The sequence below is a fragment of the Adiantum capillus-veneris genome, chromosome 7, assembly GCF_014529385.1.
Source record: "Adiantum capillus-veneris isolate H3 chromosome 7, ASM1452938v2, whole genome shotgun sequence".
Lineage (NCBI taxonomy): Eukaryota > Viridiplantae > Streptophyta > Polypodiopsida > Polypodiales > Pteridaceae > Adiantum > Adiantum capillus-veneris.
In genome coordinates, this window is record NC_140937.1 from 159,593,759 (window position 1) to 159,612,465 (window position 18,707).

At 45.8% G+C, this 18,707-nt stretch overlaps 1 protein-coding gene across 9 annotated transcripts in view; it reads right to left on the minus strand.

The window, feature by feature from the left end:
- DEK1 (calpain-type cysteine protease family) overlaps nucleotides 1–18,707 on the minus strand; it is a 94,797-nt gene that overhangs the window by 34,946 nt on the left and 41,144 nt on the right. For 7 of the 9 annotated variants that reach the window (XM_086516759.1, XM_086516757.1, XM_086516756.1 and 4 more), the window contains exons 17-25: nucleotides 18,510–18,672; nucleotides 18,357–18,428; nucleotides 17,653–18,015; nucleotides 17,455–17,570; nucleotides 17,051–17,348; nucleotides 16,633–16,961; nucleotides 13,996–14,338; nucleotides 13,558–13,875; nucleotides 13,267–13,371 (exon numbers count right to left, since the gene is read on the minus strand). In XM_086516759.1, the coding sequence (XP_086372885.1) occupies nucleotides 13,267–13,371; nucleotides 13,558–13,875; nucleotides 13,996–14,338; nucleotides 16,633–16,961; nucleotides 17,051–17,348; nucleotides 17,455–17,570; nucleotides 17,653–18,015; nucleotides 18,357–18,428; nucleotides 18,510–18,672 (2,107 nt within the window). The remainder of the gene's footprint in view (nucleotides 1–13,266; nucleotides 13,372–13,557; nucleotides 13,876–13,995; nucleotides 14,339–16,632; nucleotides 16,962–17,050; nucleotides 17,349–17,454; nucleotides 17,571–17,652; nucleotides 18,016–18,356; nucleotides 18,429–18,509; nucleotides 18,673–18,707) is intronic. The other 2 variants (XM_086516762.1, XM_086516761.1) reach the window with 1 other exon arrangement.

Consider the following 18,707-nt stretch of genomic DNA (forward strand, 5'->3'; position numbering starts at 1 on the left):
GCCATGTGTGAGGGCCTACAGGACACTTGGAGCCTATCTACGATCGTACCTATCTTCAAGTCAAGAGACCCCATGGAGCCTGGGAATTACCGCACTATTATGATTGGGCACACACTGGCACGGTTGTATGTATCCATTCTTCAGCAACAGCTGAGTAGATGGGCACAGAGGGAAGGAATGCGTGCAACTGGGCAGGCAGAGGCTTCTCTACTCTTGAACATATCTTGACACTCAAGGCCATCATCGAGGAAGGCAGATCTCATGGGAGACGGATCTATTGTAGCTTTGTGGACTTCCGCAAAGCTTTTGACACAGTACCCAGAGCTAGATTGATGCGCAGATTACAGGAAATGGAAGTACCCACAGAGCTCATTTGGGGGATCATGGCATTGTACAGATTAGTAGTAGGGCATGTACGCACCTCAGAGGGACTTTTTACTCCTGGAACTCGTCAACTAGTGGAGCTAGATAAACATCCATGTTTTTTGCCTTGAACTTACAAGGTACAATCAAGCTACATCGGTTCACTCCACTATTGAGGTGAAGCAGGCCTGCCTGCTCTCTCCTACTCTTTTCAGTATGTATGTGGATGAGGTTTCTGACTACATTGAGAGCGATGGGGATAGACGTGCATAGTTGGCAGGGACATGGATTCCACTTTTGTTATATGCTGATGATATAGTGTTGATCTCCGAATCCCCAGAGAGAATGCAACATCAATTGGATGCTTTGCATAGGTTTGCCCACGAAAGTGGTTTGTCTGTCAACCTCGGTAAAACCAAGGTTATGGTGTTTAATACCACCCCACAATGGATCAGGAGGTCAGCACCTACATTCACATACGGCCAGCAGACTGTGGAGTACACAGATGCTTACACTTACCTTGGACTGGTTTTTAGCGGACCTGCATTCTCACTCAGAAGAGCAGTAGAGACTAGACTGACTAGAGCCCACGCAGCATTGGGTAAGACTGCAGAAGATGTGCTCGCAGGTTCAGTTTCAGGAACCTCGGACGAAGCTCTGGCTCTTTGACACTTTGGTGGCTTCAGCATTGCTCTATGGAGCTGAGATATGGGGACTTTCATTAGATCACCACGGGAGATTGGGTCACACAGATGGATGGGGGAACATGAAGAAACCTCTCGTCTCTATGATCTCGCGGCTCATTAGAGCCAAGGCATCAGTACCACGGGCCATTATCCGACTAGAGCTAGCGGCCCCCCCACAAGTAGTTGAGGCGCTCACCAGATCAGTCTCCTTCATAAACCACACATGGGAACTTCCTAGAGACAGATATGCTCGCATGGCACTTGAGTCCTCTCGACAGTTAGCCATGCAAGGAGATACAACATGCTGGTATGGGGAGATGGCATCATGGTTTCAGGCCCATGGGTTCAGCATAGACAGGCTGCCACCATTCCAATACTCATTGGATGCACCATCTCTCACTCTTACACAGTCAGAGATCACCAAGCTCATCCGCCAAGACCTGACCCAGCTAGACACCAGGAGGACATGGATACAGCCAGCACACGAATTGGGCACGAAGATGGCTTTCTACAGAGACCACCTTCTCCAGCTTACGGAGGATGGTTTTGTGACGAGACCCAGATACATGGACACCCACTTGTCTCATGGGATACGATGTGCTATTGGCCAGTTACGCACATCTTCTCACCAGCTACGGATTGAGACTAGGAGATACAGCGGAGTACCAATAGAGGCCAGGACATGCCCCTTGTGTGACATGGAGCCTGAGACAGAGTTGCACTATACATGCCGCTGCGCCGTCTACTATGAGACACGAGGCCGCTTCCATAGCTTGTTCAGAGAGGGTTTTCGACTACTCTCAACAGTCATGGGATATGAGCATCAGAGATGCCTGGGTTTGTTCTTGCTCGAGCTGCACAGACACAGAGACAGCCTGATGAGTGGCAAGGCTAGCCAGTCTCAAAGACGGATCACACACTTCTTCAGAACAGACACAGGACAACCGCAAGAGCCACTCCCACCGCAGAGCTCCCCCTCGTCTCACACCAAAGGCACACTGATCGATCGAGCGACTGAACTGGGGAAATCCAGGCGCCCATGACTGCGGAGGACTACACAGCATCGACGGAGGCTACGTCAGAAGATTCGGAGCACTCGGGCAAGGCATGCACGACGCCCGGTCAGACTACTAACCATGGAGGAGATTGATGAGATCCGCCAACGACCGATGCTAGATCTCCTATGATTCAGCTATCCCAGCTAGCTGCTTAGTTCACACTTAGCAGTTTAGGATTCTATAGTATTTTATTTTGTCATTTTGTCCTCTTGTTACTCTGACTCTGTATCAGATCCACCACATTGTAACTTTTTGGTCTCATAGGTCACTTTGGCCTTTTGAGGACGTTAATATAACATTTCATTTCATTCTCTCTCTCTCTCTCTCTCTCTCTCTCTCTCTCTCTCTCTCTCTCTCTCTCTCTCTCTCTCTCTCTCTCTCTCTCTCTCTCTCTCTCTCTCTCTCTCTCTCTCTCTCTCTCTCTCTCTCTCTCTCTCTCTCTCTCTCTCTCTCTCTCTCTCTCTCTCTCTCTCTCTCTCTCTCTTTTTGAAAAATCAGGGCTGTATATTACTAAGTACAATATAATCCCCAGCGGATGCCAAAAAAGGCCTATCACGTGGGGTGTACAAGCTGAATGTAAGGGTGATAGTCACTATAGTGACAACTCTACTAGAACAATCTCATGGTGGTCTATACGATGAGTGGAGGAGAAACCACTGAGGAGGTGCATAATGCCATGTTCTCTCTCTCTCTCTCTCTCTCTCTCTCTCTCTCTCTCTCTCTCTCTCTCTCTCTCTCTCTCTCTCTCTCTCTCTCTCTCTCTCTCTCTCTCTCTCTCTCTCTCTCTCTCTCTCTCTCTCTCTCATCCTAGTACCTCAGAACTCTACATACAAGCCTAAAACCCTCTCTAAAGACAATGAAAACGGCCACGTATCTCATCGTACGTTGTACAGTGGCATGTATACTGGAGCTCTGTTTTTGGCGCTCTCTGATACAGCTGGCACAACCTGGCCTCAACTAAGATGCCTCAAATTGGACAGTCTCAATCTGAAACTCGTGTGATGATGTTCGAATCTGTCCAATAGCATATTGTAAAGGCACGCCTAGATAAGAAACCATGCAATGTGAGCTTGAGAAAATGCTCTCTGTATGTTGTCAACTTCGTACCCAACTATTGTATAGGTTGTATCCATGTGCTCTAGGTATTTAACTCAAACACATCCTCTCGTGTAAGTCAACTGACCTCCCTCCTTGTCAGAGAGAGAGAGAGAGAGAGAGAGAGAGAAAGAGAGAAATGACATGAAATTAAATGTTATATTAACATCTTCAAAAAACCAAAGTGACCCATGAGACCAGAAAGTTACAATGCGGTGTATCTGATACAAAGTCAGATTAACAAAATAAATTAAACTAGGATAACAATATAAATACTGCGGGATCCTAAACTAAGCATTACAATGTGAAGACAATATGGGAGGGGAGTAGAGATCCAGATCCATCTTCATCTGCACTCTGGACGACGCAAGAGTATGGCTTGAATCCTTTGCCATAGTCTCCTTCGAAATTGTGTAGCTCCTCTCCTCCCTCGGGGTCGTCTAGATCTCCCTAGCTCCAATGCTCGCTCTATTAGAATGCCAGTAGTACGGGTAGACCTCTCCATCGTCGCTGGTTGCTCCTCTATCTGTTCTTCTGGGTGTACAGTATCTAGTGTAAAGAAATCTGTGATCTATCTCTGGGGGTGTCTCTCTTCAACTCTCCTCAATAAGGTTTCTCTATGCTTGTGTATCTCAAGTAGATAAAGCCCAAGATATCTTTGATCCTCATAACTCATTACCCTAGATAGAGGCCCAAAACCTTCTCTGAATAGACAGTGAAAACAACCTCGTATCTCATAGTACACTGTGCAATGACATATGTAATGTACTTCTCTCTCTGGCTCTAGATGGCATAAGCGCCATATTCTGTTATCTGCTGGTGTCCCTGGATCTGCCAGTCTCAAATCGAGCTGATGTGAGGACGTGCGTATCTTGCCAATGGCACAACGCAAACCATGCGAAAGATGCGTGTCCATATAGCTAGGTCGAATCACAAACCCATCCCCCGTGAGGTGGAGAAGATCCTCTCTGTAGAAGGCCATCTTTGTGCCCAACTCTTGTAACGGCTCTATCCATGTCCTCCTCGTGTCCAACTAAATCAAATCCTGACGGATGAGTCTATTAATCTCAACCCGTGTCAGAGACCTCATGGGTGCCTGAAGAGAGTATTGAAAAGGAGGCAGCTTGTCCATGGTGAAACCATGTGTCTGAAACCATGATGCCATCTGAGCATACCAGCATGATGTATCCCCGTTAAGAGCTAATTGTCTGGAGGACTCTAGAGCCACCCTGGCATATCTGTCTCTGGTGGTATCCCACAGACTGTGTACAAAGGAGACTAATCTGGTGAGCGCCTCGATCTCCATAGGGGGGGCAGCTAATTCCGCTCGAATGATATCATGCGGTACAGAAACCTTGGTTCTAATCAGCCGAGAGATCATAGATACCAGGGGCTTCTCCATACACCTCCACCCATCCTGGCCTATAGAAGGTCCCCAAACTTGCACCCTATATAGCATAGTAGAGGCAACCAAAGTATCAAAGAGCCATAACTTTGTCCTAGGTTCCTGGAAGTGAACCTGTGAACACATCCTCTCCATTCCTCCCAGAGCCGCACCGGCTCTAGTTAGTCTAGTCTCTGCTGCTCTTCTCAAAGAAAATCTCGGCCCAGTGAAGACTACCCCCAGGTAAGTGTATGCATCTGTATACTCCACAATCTCTTGACCATATTTGAAAGTAGGTACTGATCTCCTGACCCATTGCGGTGTGGTGTTAAACACCATAACCTTTGTTTTACCTAGGTTTACACCCAGTCCACTATCCTCTGCAAAACTGCATAGTGCATCCAAATATCGTTGCATACCTGCTAGTGAGTCAGATATCAGCACAATATCATCGGCATAAAGCAACAATGGAATCCACGTCCTTGCCAGTTGAGCACCCCTGTCACCCTCTCTGTCAATGTAATCAGACACCTCATCTACATACATACCAAATAGAGTAGGAGACAATGGGCAACCCTGTTTCACTCCAATAGTAGAGTGAACTAAATCAGATACCCCTTCCGGAGTGCGTACACGTCCCGCCACTGATCTGTACAAAGCCATTATCCCCCAAATTACCTCTATGGGCACCCCCATCTCTTGCAGTCTGCGCATCAATCGAGCCCTTGGTACCATGTCAAATGCTTTGCGAAAATCCACAAAGCTACAATAGATTCGTCTCCCATGTTCTCTGCCCTCCTCGATGATGGCCTTGAGTGTCAAAATATGATCAAGAGTGGAGAAACCCCTCCTGAAGCCGGCCTGACCCTTTGCTCGTACACCCTCGCCCTCTATCCATCTACTCAAGTGTTGCTCCAGAATAGATGCATACAATCGTGCCAATGTGTGTCCAACCATAATAGTGCGGTAATTCCCAGGCTCTGTAGGGTCACCAGCCTTGAAGATGGGCACAATACTAGACAACCTCCAGGTCTCAAGTAATCCCTCACACATGGTACGATTGAACAACACTGCGAGAACCTCCATCAGCATATCCTTGGCATGTATAAGGTGCTCCGCTACTAGACCGTCATGATCATATGCCTTCCTGGTCTTCATCCTGTCAATGACCCTCTGTACCATCTCCGGTGTAAAGAAAGTGCTTGTAACTGGGCAAGGCTTGGTAGGGTCAGGAAGGGGTTCCTGTCCCGGAGCCGTATATAATGATGTCGCATATTGGCCCCACACATCAGGTGAAGTAATCACGGGGGGGGGGGGGGGAGAGTGCTCATGGAAGAGTCGATGTGCCTCTCCTGAGTCCCTACTCAAGAACATCTGATATAAGTCTCGCTCCATCTGAGCTAGGTAAGCTCGCTTCTTCCGTCGCACAAGGCGTCGGAAAGCAATCCGAGACTGTCTGTAAGTGACGACTCCTATGAGAAGATCTCTCTGAAGCTCGGCTCTCATCTCTCTGCATTCCTCATCATACCAACTATTCTGGGCATGCTCCCAGAATGTCGTCTCTTACCCGGCTGAGTGTGTGGGTATGCCACTGATGCAGCCCCATGCAATGTCTCAATCAGTAGATTGGTGCACTCCTCGTCTCTGGTGTAAATGTATAGCGGATGTGTGACCTGCCTCTTGGTGTCTGGGTTGTACTATACTGAAATTTAACGGACAGTGTCAAGAGAGCATGATCTACTGCTATACCCACTGGCCTGGGTCCCATTGTGAAATCCTGAATGCAGGGGACAAAGCTTGGTTCTGTCATAACATAATCCACTGTACTGGCCCAATGTCTATGTGGAAAGCATGTGAAACCGGCTGCTTCGGGAAATCGCTGTAAGCCATTAAGTATGGCTAATCCATGTGTAGTCATCATTTCCATGAGGTATCTTCCATATTCCGTCTACTCTCTATCATCTAAGCATCTGTCCAATCCCAGCTCACCCACATCCATCTCTCTGAGCATCTCATCTGAAGTGTCGTAGAAGACTGTCTGCGAGTTGCCCGTCCGGGCATTAAAGTCCCCTAGGAGAATGATATCACCATCCCTAGAAAACTCCCATATGTCATCATCTAGAATAGAGAAAGGTGACTGCCCTCTGGATACAGCATCTATGGATATGGATGTACTGGGAGGAAAGTAACATATGGCAATATATAGGAATTGCCCTGTGCCAGCTCTCAGTCTCACCCACATATATCTAGCATGATCATCTCTTCGTACAATATGCAATAATGGTTGTAGTTCCTCTCTAAATAGCACAGCTACTCCTCCTGAACCTCTGCTCCCATGCTCAGATCTCGCATTTGTCCTGTGAGCTGTCTCCCATCTGTAACCCATCACCTGTAGCATTACATGTCCAGGGGCTTGATGAGTCTCTGAGAAGAATACAATATCCTTGTCTTTGAAACTGTCCTCAAATGCTCCCACGTCCAATCTCATAGACCCATTACAATTCCATGTAGCCATCTTCAGTGTGGTCCCATAGGTCTCGCACCGTCATGCAATGCATCGCTCTAAAATCACCACCCGTCCATCTCTGTAAAAGGCTATCTTTCCCTTCTCCCTTGCCGCTGTAATCTCTGGCATTACCTCTCTCATATGTGCGAGCTGTGAGAGAATCAGGTCATCCCCAAGAAAAATACCTGTCTTTTTGAGAGTAGGCCTCTTCCTCAAGAATTCCTTCTTCTCTTCTAACGAGTGGAAGCGTAGTATGAGAGCTCTCCCCTTTGAAGACTCTCCCGCGCCATCACTTTTCTTACCTACCCTCCATGCCTTTGTGTGCAAAGGTTTCTCCATCCCCATCATGGGTGTAAGGCTTGTGACCTCTTTCTCCACATTATTTATGTCCTTAAGCCCGGTCACTCTCACATGCAGTGTTCGCATCCGCCTTCTTTGTTTCTCTTCGAGGGTCATGTTGATAAGCGTCGGTGTACAAGGAGTTTCTTGACCTTTCCCTTTCTTGGCAACCTCAATCCATTTTTCGGCCTCGTCCGCCTTTTTCTGTGTCCTTGTTATCATCTCCGCCCATGAAGATGTCTTTGCCACACTCAGTTTCTCTTCCTCTGTGATCATCCTTACTTGTTCCTTGATTTCATCTATTACCGAGGGCTGAAATTCGCCTTCCTCTAGCCCACTGCTTACTCTATTAGCAAGCTCTTGTTTAAGGGCAGAGACTCCATTTTGAGTGTCCGTATCTCGGCGCTTGGGTTATTCTGTTTGAGGGCTAAGACTTCTTCTTTGAGAGTCTGAATTTCTGCGTTAAGGCTCTCTTTCTCCTTCTTCCACTGTGCGCCCTCATTGAAGACCATCTGAAGGAGGTTGGCCTTCTCCTTCCACCATCCTTCCATCTCTCTTTTCCACTCCTTCGTTTCCCTCTCCATCTGCGCCATCCGCTTGTTCGTGAGCATGAAGGTTGCCTTTGCTCGTGACTTGCAAACAGGTGAGACATTGACGGCTTCCGTGTCTTGTGCAGGGTCTTGTGCAGGGGAGATTGCTTCCATGTTTTGTCGTTCAAGAGATGTATCGGGTTCACTTACCATTTCGAACTCAGAATTTTGTTGAATCCTGAGTGAATGATGTTGCCGCCTACGCGTGTGATGATGTCGCCCATGCGCTCTTGCCGCCGTCTACCCGTATGATTTCTCTGTCTGCATTGTTGTCGCCTCCGTATCTGACCACCAGCTTCTGCTCCCTCTACGCTTCTGCAGCCCTGGAGTTGCGACTAAGCACGCAGTAGTGGAGAATAATGCGCGCCTAGTGAGAAGAATGTGTGTGAGAGAGAGAGAGAGAAAGAAAAGCAACCCGGGGGAGGGGGGGGGGGAGCGATAGGCGATAGAGTGAGGCGGGGGGAGACGAAAGTTTGAAAAATTTAAAAGCGAGGGGGGAGAGGGGGGGGGGGGGGGGGGGGGGGGGGGGACAGGGGGGTGATAGGGGGGGGGGGGGGGGGGGGGGGGGGGGGGGGGGGGGGGGGGGGGGGGGGGGGGGCGCGATAGACCCGGGGGGGGGGGGGGGGGGGGAGGGGGGAGGAGAGAGAGAGGAGAGAGGAGAGGAGAGAGAGAGAGAGAGAGAGAGAGAGAGAGAGAGAGGAGGAGCGGGCGCGGGCGGGCACGAGGGGGTGCAGAGGCAGGGGACGCGATAGAGAGAGAAATGAAATGAAATGAAATGAAATGTTATATTAACGTCTTCAAAAGGCCAAAATGACCTATGAGACCAATCAGTTACAAAATAGTGAATCTAATACCATGTCTGGGTACAAAAGAACTAGAAAAGAACTAGAAGTGGAACAAAATACTACTACTACTACTACAATCTAAAACTACGTGGGTGTAGCAGCTGATACAATAGGTACCCGGTAAACTGGATGTAACAGTGTGTGAAACAAAGATGGAAGAAATGGTGAGGATCCATCCTCATCTGCACTCTGGATGTCGAGAGAGTATGGCTCGAATCTTCTGTTGTAGTCTCCGTCGATGCTGTGTAGCTCCTCTCCTCAGTCGCGGTCGTCTGTATCTCTGTAGCTCCAATGCTCGGTCGATGAGAGTGCCAGTAGTGGTCGAATGAGTGTGGGACGAGCTCTGCAGTGGTGGCTGCTCCTCTGGCTGTCCCATATCTAGTGAAAAGAAATCTGTAATGTGTCTCTGGGACTGCCTCTCTCTAGCTCTCCCCAGTAAAGTGTCTCTATACCTGTGTAACTCAAGTAGATATAGTCCAAGACATCTCTGATCCTCATAACTCATGACCCTAGATAGAGGACCAAAACCCTCTCTGAATAAGCAGTGGAAACGCCCCCGTATCTCATAGAACACTGTGCAATGACATATGTAGTGCAACTCTGTCTCTGGCTCTCTTTGGCATAATCGGCATATCCTGCTGTCTGCTGGTATCCCTCTGAATCTACCGGTCTCAATCTCGAGCTGATGTGAGGATGTGCGTATCTGACCAATGGCACAACGCAAACCATGAGACATATGTGTGTCCATGTAGCTGGGTCGAATCACAAACCCATCTCCTGTGAGGTGGAGAAGATGCTCTCTATAGAAAGCCATCTTCGTGCTCAACTCCTGATGCGGCTCTATCCATGTCCTCCTGGTGTCGAGCTGGATCAGGTCCTGACGAATGAGTCTAGTGATCTCCACCCGTGTAAGAGACAGCGAGGGTGCCTGAAGAGAATACTGGAAAGGGGGCAACCTGTCCATGGTGAAGCCATGCGTCTGAAACCATGAAGTCATCTGTGCATACCAGCATGAAGTGTCCCCCTGTAGAGCTAACTGTCTGGAAGACTCAAGGGCCAATCTAGCATATCTGTCTCTAGTAGTATCCCATAGGCTGTGCACAAAGGACACTGATCTGGTAAGCGCCTCAATCTCCATGGGGGGGGCAGCTAGCTCTGCTCGAATGATCGCGTGAGGTACGGAGGCCTTGGCTCTAATCAATCGGGAGATCATAGATACCAAGGGCCTCTCCATACTTCTCCAACCATCCTGGCCTACAGAAGGTCCCCATACCTGTACCCCATACATCATAGCTGAGGCTACTAAAGTATCAAAGAGCCATAACTTTGTCCGAGGTTCCTGGAACTGAACCTGCGAACACATCCTCTCCAAGCCTCCCAAGGCCGCATAAGCTCTGGTCAGTCTAGTCTTTGCTGCTCTCCCCAAAGAAAACCTCGGCCCAGTGAAGACTATCCCAAGGTAAGTGTATGCATCTGTATACTCCACAATCTCTTGACCATACGTGAAGGTCGGTGCCGATCTCCTGATCCACTGCGGTGTGGTGTTAAACACCATGACCTTGGTTTTACCAAGGTTTACAGACAATCCACTATCCTCTGCAAAACTGTGTAATGCATCCAACTGTCGCTGCATACCCTCTGGTGAGTCAGAGATCAAGACAATATCATCAGCATATAACAACAATGGGATCCACGTCCCTGCCAGCTGGGCACCTCTATCACCCTCTCTGTCAATGTAATCAGACACCTCATCAACATACATACCAAATAGAGTAGGAGACAATGGGCAACCCTCTTTCACCCCGATAGTGGAGTGAACTAAGTCAGATATCCCCTCTGGGGTGCGTACATGTCCCATCACTGATCTGTATAAAGCCATAATCCCCCAAATCAACACTGTGGGCACCCCCATCTCCTGCAGTCTGCGCATCAGTCGAGCTCTCGGTACCATGTCAAATGCTTTGCGGAAATCCACAAAGCTACAATAAATCCGTCTCCCATGTGACCTGCCCTCCTCAATGATAGCTCTGAGTGTCAGAATATGGTCAAGAGTGGAGAAACCCCTCCTGAAACCTGCCTGTCCCTTTGCCCGTACACCCTCACCCTCTGCCCAGTTACTCAACTGCTGCTCAATAATGGATGCATACAATCGTGCCAGTGTGTGTCCAACCATAATAGTGCGGTAATTTCCAGGCTCTGTAGGATCACCTGCCTTGAATATAGGCACAATAGTAGACAACCTCCAAGTCTCAGGTAATCCCTCACACATGGCACGATTGAACAACACTGCAAGAACCTCCATCAGCATATCCCTAGCATGTGTAAAGTGCTCCGCTACTAGACCGTCATGATCGTAAGCCCTCCGGGTCCTCATCCTGTCAATGGCTCTCTTTACCATCTCAGTGGTAAAGAAGGTGCTCGTAGGTGGACATGGCTCTGTAGGATCTGGAAGGGGATCCTGCCCAGGAACCGTATATAACGATGCCGCATACTGGCCCCACACATCAGGAGAAGTAATCACTGGGGGAGGGGAGTGCTCATGGAAGAGTCGCCATGCCTCGCCTGAGTCTCTACTCAAGAACAACTGATACAAGTCTCGCTCCATCTGGGCCAGGTAAGCTCGTTTCTTCTTTCGCACAAGGCGCCGGAAAGCAATCCGCGACTGTCTGTAGGTGATGACTCCTAAATGAAGATCCCTCTGAAGCTGGGCTCTCATCTCTCTGCACTCCTCATCATACCAACTATTCTGGGGCATGCTCCCAGAATGTCGCCTCCGATCCGGTTGAGTGTGTGGGTATGCCTCTGATGCTGCATCATGTAGTGTCTCAGTCAATAAAGTAGTGCACTCCTCTACTGAGAGGCCTGGAGCAACTGTGCATAGACGATCCCAGATCGCCTCTGTATAAACCGAGTCAGTCTCTGGTGTAAATGTATAACGGGTGTGTGACCTGCCTCCTGATTTCTGGGCTGTACTAAACTGAAAAGATACGGACAGTGTCAAGAGAGCATGATCCACTGCTACGCCCACTGGTCTGGCTCCCACCATGAAATCCTGAATACAAGGAATAAAGCTCGGCTGTGTCATAACATAGTCCACTGTACTGGCCCCATGTCTGTGTGGAAAGCATGTGAAGCCTGCTGCTCCAGGAAACCGCTGTAAGCCATTAAGTATGAGAGAGAGAGAGAGAGAGAGAGAGAGAGAGAGAGAGAGAGAGAGAGAGAGAGAGAGACCTTCATAAGTTCAGAATAGTTTGAACTCACGAATTATCAAATAGGATAAAACACTCATCAAACTACAAACGCAAGGGACACAAGAAAACCAAAAAAAAAAATCACTTTAGCTGCTACTAAACAAAACTAGATTAAACAAACCATTATTTACTTAAAAATGTTTTTAGAAAAGGCATACGCAAAATGAGTTGAAGCAGCTTACTCGGCTAAAATTTGAAACAAGTACTCAACTTTAAACTAAAAAGGATAAGACATCTCAAAGACTTATTAGAAATCAGGCTCCACACAACAAGTTCTAAAGTAACAAATTCTTAAATCCAAATGTAAGCTAAAAATTAGAAAAGAATACTGCTACAAACTTGCGAAGAAATGGCTGAAAATAACTAAAGAAGTTTAAAGATCCAAACTTGACAATATGTGACCTCAACTTCGCTGCTTCTCCAAACAAAAAGAATAAGATTATCGCCTTTATCATGCATAGCTTGGACAACAGCTATGACATCCCTGCTCACGTCGTCAGTGTCCAAGAGTAGGTGCAAGTTTGTATAGGGGTCATTCATGCTTTGAACATACTCTATAAAAACCAACGAGCTGAGTTTCTTTTCTATCACCCTCTGGAGGTGATGGGGATAACTCAACCATGATAAAGGCTAGCATTTGTCAAGCTAGAGAAAAAATACTAGACGCGCTAGAGATCAAAACATCAAATAGTGAGTTACTAAGCCAAATAAAAAGTGGGCTTTTCAGCTCCCCACTTTTATTGAATTTACTATTGATTATCTTGAACACTCCAAAGGAAGAAACATTGAAAATAAACTTACTATGATGCAAAAATGAACGAACGTTTTTCATGATTTTTTTGAATGAGTATCCTTTCTCAACGAGTAAAGAAATAAGATGGCACGACAACAAAAGCAGATTTACTAGAACAAAGACGAGAAAATCTAAATAGTTGAGAGCACATGACTCTGTACTTAGCTGAAAGAGAAATGTTAGAAGAAATGTGAGGCATGCGGATGATATTTAGATAGACATATTGACTTCAAAGATCTATCCAACCAGTCTGCACTATTCTTTTTTTTGGGTGCTCAAAAACACATAAGGAATAATTAATGAATCAGGCATAAGGAACAAAACAGATCAAGCAAACAGAAACACTATTCAAATACCTGGCAAACATTAGAAGCATCCGCATTTTCTACAAAAAGACAAGGCTCACAACTGCTGCCACATTCTTGTAGGATATCTCTAGGACGCATCCACTCTTTCACTACCTGGGGAAATTTCAAACACACTCGATAAATACATGCAGGCACGCAGATATTCACATATTCACCAATATACTAGAATTTTTCAGAGATCGGGCACACACACATGACGTGACTAGCTTAATTTACTTCACAAAGGGTTTTGACCCAACAAATTAGGCTGCAAGCAGCTGCACAAATATCAATCCTTGCCTGAAGCTTGGTAGACGGCTTGTCTGGATCAATAACTAAAGATGGACAGCTAGGGGGAAACTCTTGATCAGTAAAGTGTGATTCCCCCCTTGCAGCGAGGTCGTCCTTGACAGCTTGCTCAACAAGAAGCATACGATGAATCACTTCTTCGTTACTTTCTAGCTTAGGTCGTCTTAAAGTTCGAGTCACATGATCCATCTCAACTGCAAACTCCCTTTCGGCTCTTCGTTTTCTTCCACTCGGAAAATGCTCTTCCCAAAGTGCCTCTTCACGCACATACAAATCCATATCTTCAGGTTCCGTACCAGATTCAGCATCCTGAGTGCAAAAACTGTGTCATAAATAAGAAGTAAAGCTCCTTCAAGCAGATAAAGCTCCTTCAGAATTTAGACGGATCCGTCTAACTGAAGGAAAAAAATAAAACGCAATTGAAAGTACCCTTGATGGTGTTTCTTCCTCATAGTCGAGAACTTCCTCTGCCAAATGTTTGTCAACAATAGTGCTATTGTGCACTGTTTTTATTTCGTCTCCAGATAAGCATCTTCCCCAGACAAAGACATCCATTATTTGCATTCTAGGTTCTCCTCCTTCACTGTCAGACCTTCCAAAGGCATCTAAATCCATTGGAGGTTTCGCTCCAACCCAGACCTCAGTTCCATCTTGCCAAAGCCCCCCCTCAGCTGGTATTGATATACCAGATTGCAACTCATCTAACCTCCCATCCAAATATGTAAGAGCTTCTCCAAGTTCAGTGTCTATCGTCATGGTGACAGTATGCCACCTGCATGGCCACATTTACTACTGCTTTCAATACAGAACTATCAGATACTTCGAAAAGCTTCAATCATCCCACATGACTCATGGAAAACTACCAGTACTCGAACAGAGGCAACGTCCAACCTTGAAACAAAATAAATGTAAGTCTAACAAGTTTGTTATATTTATAATCAATACCTCTCAGCCACTGGGACAGCTGAGGGAAACAATAAGTCTGAAATTTCTGTGTAAGAGCCAAATCTGAAACTGTGAGAGCCTTGTCTACAAGAATGAAAATGGTGCTCCTAGCTTTGATTATGCTCTCCCTTCGTCTGTCTCTTTTGTTTTTTTTTAAATGGGGCATGGTACTCTTCTAAAACGCCCCATGTTTGTAGTGAAACACCCCTATGGATAGCAGCCCTTTCCAATTGGTTTGAGGACCCATCTTCATTTATATGCTTGTTCTTAGCCCACAAACCTTTCCTTAATCGAGTATCCGCTCTGCCTGTAAGATATGCCTGTGTCAGTTCTCTAGTCACCCACCCAATGACCAATCATGAATATTCATACTGCAGTATCTTATCTACTCGAGCTTAACAAATATTTCGCAATCCTTTAGGTCACCACCCTGTACTGCATTAACTGGCTGGCACCACATCTCAAGCAGTGAAGAACTATAACTGACTTAACACAAACGGAGAACTACAAAACATTTCACACAAGTCATCTGTGAGACATGCCCAATAGGCGAAGATCAAGGTAGGATATGTACAACGTACTGATTCAATCTGAATGTTTGTTTGTATAGTAATATAATTTGATCGTTCACTACGAGATCTATTTTGAAACTGCATTTTTCCAGTTTGGCTACAATTTCACCTTTCTATCTGTAGCCTATACTGTTGGTTACTAGAGTAGTATGTTGGTTTTATGATTTGTTGATAGACTAGCTTGCTGATGTGAAATAAAGTGGTTTTCTAAACGTAACAGATTGCTAGTTAATGATTTGTTGGTTATTATAGTAGTTTGCTATGATTTCACCCTCCATCTCTTGCCTAAATTGTAGGTAATAAGAGTAGTATCTTGATTTGCTTGTCATAAAATTAAGTTAATGTTTTAAGTTTGTAAAAAGAATTGCATTATACTACTTGCAAGTCAAGTAACCTCTTTTGATCAATTAGTGAATCTGGGAGTCTCTAAAATATAGAATTCAGTCACTCTAAAATATAGAATTCAGTCACTAGGTCTCCAAAGGATGTACTAATGGATATGACAAGTGTCTAATTTTCTTTGAAAATTTCTTAAAAGTGCCAAATCGACGTTTTCTAGAATGGTATGTATCTTTACATACCTTCTAACTCAACCAATAAAATAAGGCATACCTTATATACCGCTGCTCCAGCAGACCTAGCAAAGGACACTACCTTTCTTTGGTACCATACAAGTCTAAAAGACTCCATGCAAATAGTAAACAAATCCATGCAAAAAGTGAAGCTAACTCACACACACCTGATAACCAGAAGAAGAGATTCCTCATGAAAACTTATTCGGAAAAAGTTTTCCTTAGTTTAGCTAACACTGCTTTAAGCCTCATTACTACAAATAACTTCTGCATTTGAATATGCATGAAAATATTTGCAACCGTTATCTTACTTGACCAACTTTGGCACGAGAGCCTTCCAAGACCAAAACTCATACCCTGATGAATTAAAAAAGCATGGACTGCCATCTTGGTTAATTAACCAGCCTTGGCAAATGCAGCACAGGCTAAGATCTAGATGTGAGATGTGATCATTAAGCAGTGCACCATACACGCAAAACAAAGGAGCCAAGCCACAGAAACCTTCGCACAAAGTTGCTACGACTACACAACAGGGCAAATCAAATACAAAATGATTTTAGAACCAGCTTGTAGGTGATTACACTAGCTTTTCAGCAAGCACTTTCTGCATTTTTCACCTTTCAGATTTTATTTAAGAGCCCCTTTATCTTGATTAGAACCTGGATCTCCTGGCTCTACTAAGAGAAACTCTGCTAAACAGGACAGGACACTAGACTACTGCTCACGACAGCAATCAAGACAACCATTTCATAGGTTGATAGTTAAGTCGAGGCTCAACTTTGAGCTACAGTTTCTTAGATATCTGCACAAAGAGCTCCTCCAAATCACGGGTCTACAGACCTCGCTTGCCTTTTTCATGCCCCTTTTTGCACACAGAGAACCCCCCGAAAGGGGAGAGAAAATGATGCAAATTAAAAGCCAACCTCCCAATCTCATTTCTTTTATAAAATGCAAGTTGAAGAACAAAGGTCACTGACCTTCCATCAGCAAGATTGTGAGTACCAATATTCCAGCTCCTTGTAATCATGGTCTGTTTCTCACCCTTCAAAACAAGGCGCAGACCCACTTGTCCACCATCAAATGCCAGATTTGCACCTGACACGAAAATTTCCAAGCAATACTGACCATGTTTCTCAGTACCAAGCAGACAAACTGGTCCAGATTCCACTTCCACTTGAACTGCTGCTGAAAAAGTCACTTTTGAACCACCACACACAGAGGGATCCATAACTCCACAACAACGCCCTTCACTGAGTGGTTCTGCATCTACGATACAAACAGCCCCTTCTACACCAGTCTGCAAAAACTATCCGTATTATCTTACTTCAAAAGGGGGGACAAATTGCGTTCAACAATGTCTCTAAAACATGTAGTCATAAGCGGATGCACAATTACCTTCTGCGCCCTTTCAGCTCGCTGCCGTGACAAGACACGCTGAGCAATACTTGCAACCTGTTCTCCACCTTTGCCATCTTCAGAAAGAATGTCACACGCCACGGCACGAGCAGCAGCAGCAACAGCAGCAACCTCTTTGCTTCCAGCAGTTGGAATCGATGAAAGAACAGTAGCCTCCAATTCTCTTCGCCTTCGCTCCTCTTTTGCCAGTAGTAGCCTTCTTCTTTCTCTTCCTCTTCCTTCCTCTTCACGCCTTTGTAGCATTGCTTCATCCTCCATTTCTTTCTCTCTAATGAAGCTGGAAATCACAGTGGACATCACTTAGACAGCACAGTTAACTTTTCTGGCTATTAGTTGCAATACAGATACATGCGTAAGGGGAACACCATTCCCTCTGAGCTTACCTCTCTTGCATCAGCTCAAATTCACGGTAATCCTCAGCTTGCCATTTTTTCATCCTCCTCTCACTAAGGTTTGAGAAACCTTTGCTCTCCAAAAACAGTCGTAAGCGGACATCATCCTGACAAGCAGTAATAACTATAAGCACTGATCAAAACATGATCAAATTTCTACCAAGGTGTGAAGGATAATCGTACTAGTACCTGCACTCTTTCTGCCTTTGCGGCAAGTCCAACCAACAGCAAGAGATAACCACCAAACTTGTCCCACATGTACACCCACTCAGTATCCAACGCCTCCTCTAGCAAAAAAATCTTGGCATGGACCTCTGCTTCTGATGCCGATTCTCGCTGCTGATATACTTGCCCCATTTTTCGTTGACACCACCAAATTCCTGCAGCAAGCTCTTGATTATCAAGGCGCTCTCGCAGTTTCAGGACATCATCACGAGGAAGAACATAATTGCCCCCCTTGTCACGGCCCATCTTTGGATCTCCAACGAGTAGAGCTGTTGAGCTTGCTGACCTTTGTGGTGCTGAATAGGTTCCTGATAGTGCATTGCGTGTCTGAAACAGACAAAGAAAATGCAGTTAGATAAGTCAATAAGGAGATATGAGTCTCCCCTAGAAGAACTTTTTTTAGCGCTATAATGAGGCAATAGTTCAAACATGGTTTTACTTGTCCCCCCCCCCCCCCTTCCTTCCCCTTTTCCCTTTCACCTCCTTAAAACTAATTCAGATGTTACTAAAACCCTCAAGCAATGCAATCTAAGTTTCTGAAGAGAAAGGTTTACACCCTTGAAACATCTGCATGAAATTACTTCCTCCTATCATAAGAATGATAACCCTAATTTTAAAGAACACACAGCTTTGCAGGGCAAATACATACACCAGCCTAGTCTACAAACCTTAGTTGCTGCTCGAGCAAGTGCCTGCACAACAGTTTCTTTGCTTAAAAAACGAACAGCATCCTCCACCATCTGTAGCCAACCAGCAAGTATGTTGAGGGAAGAGATATTAAGAGCACAATTGTGACCCCAAATAAGGAATGATCGACATACCTTTGCAGTCAAAGGAGGTCGGGAAACCACAAAGCCAAAAGCAACCACCAGAGTGATAGCTGAAGCAGCAGCTCCAGCAAAAGGGGGGTAAATTTCCAAACTTGCCACCACCCCCCAACCTGCTACCGCTACAGCCACTCCAAAAAGCACAAGGAACGCAGCACTGTGTTTCCAAGGTCCTTACATTTAAGCACATGC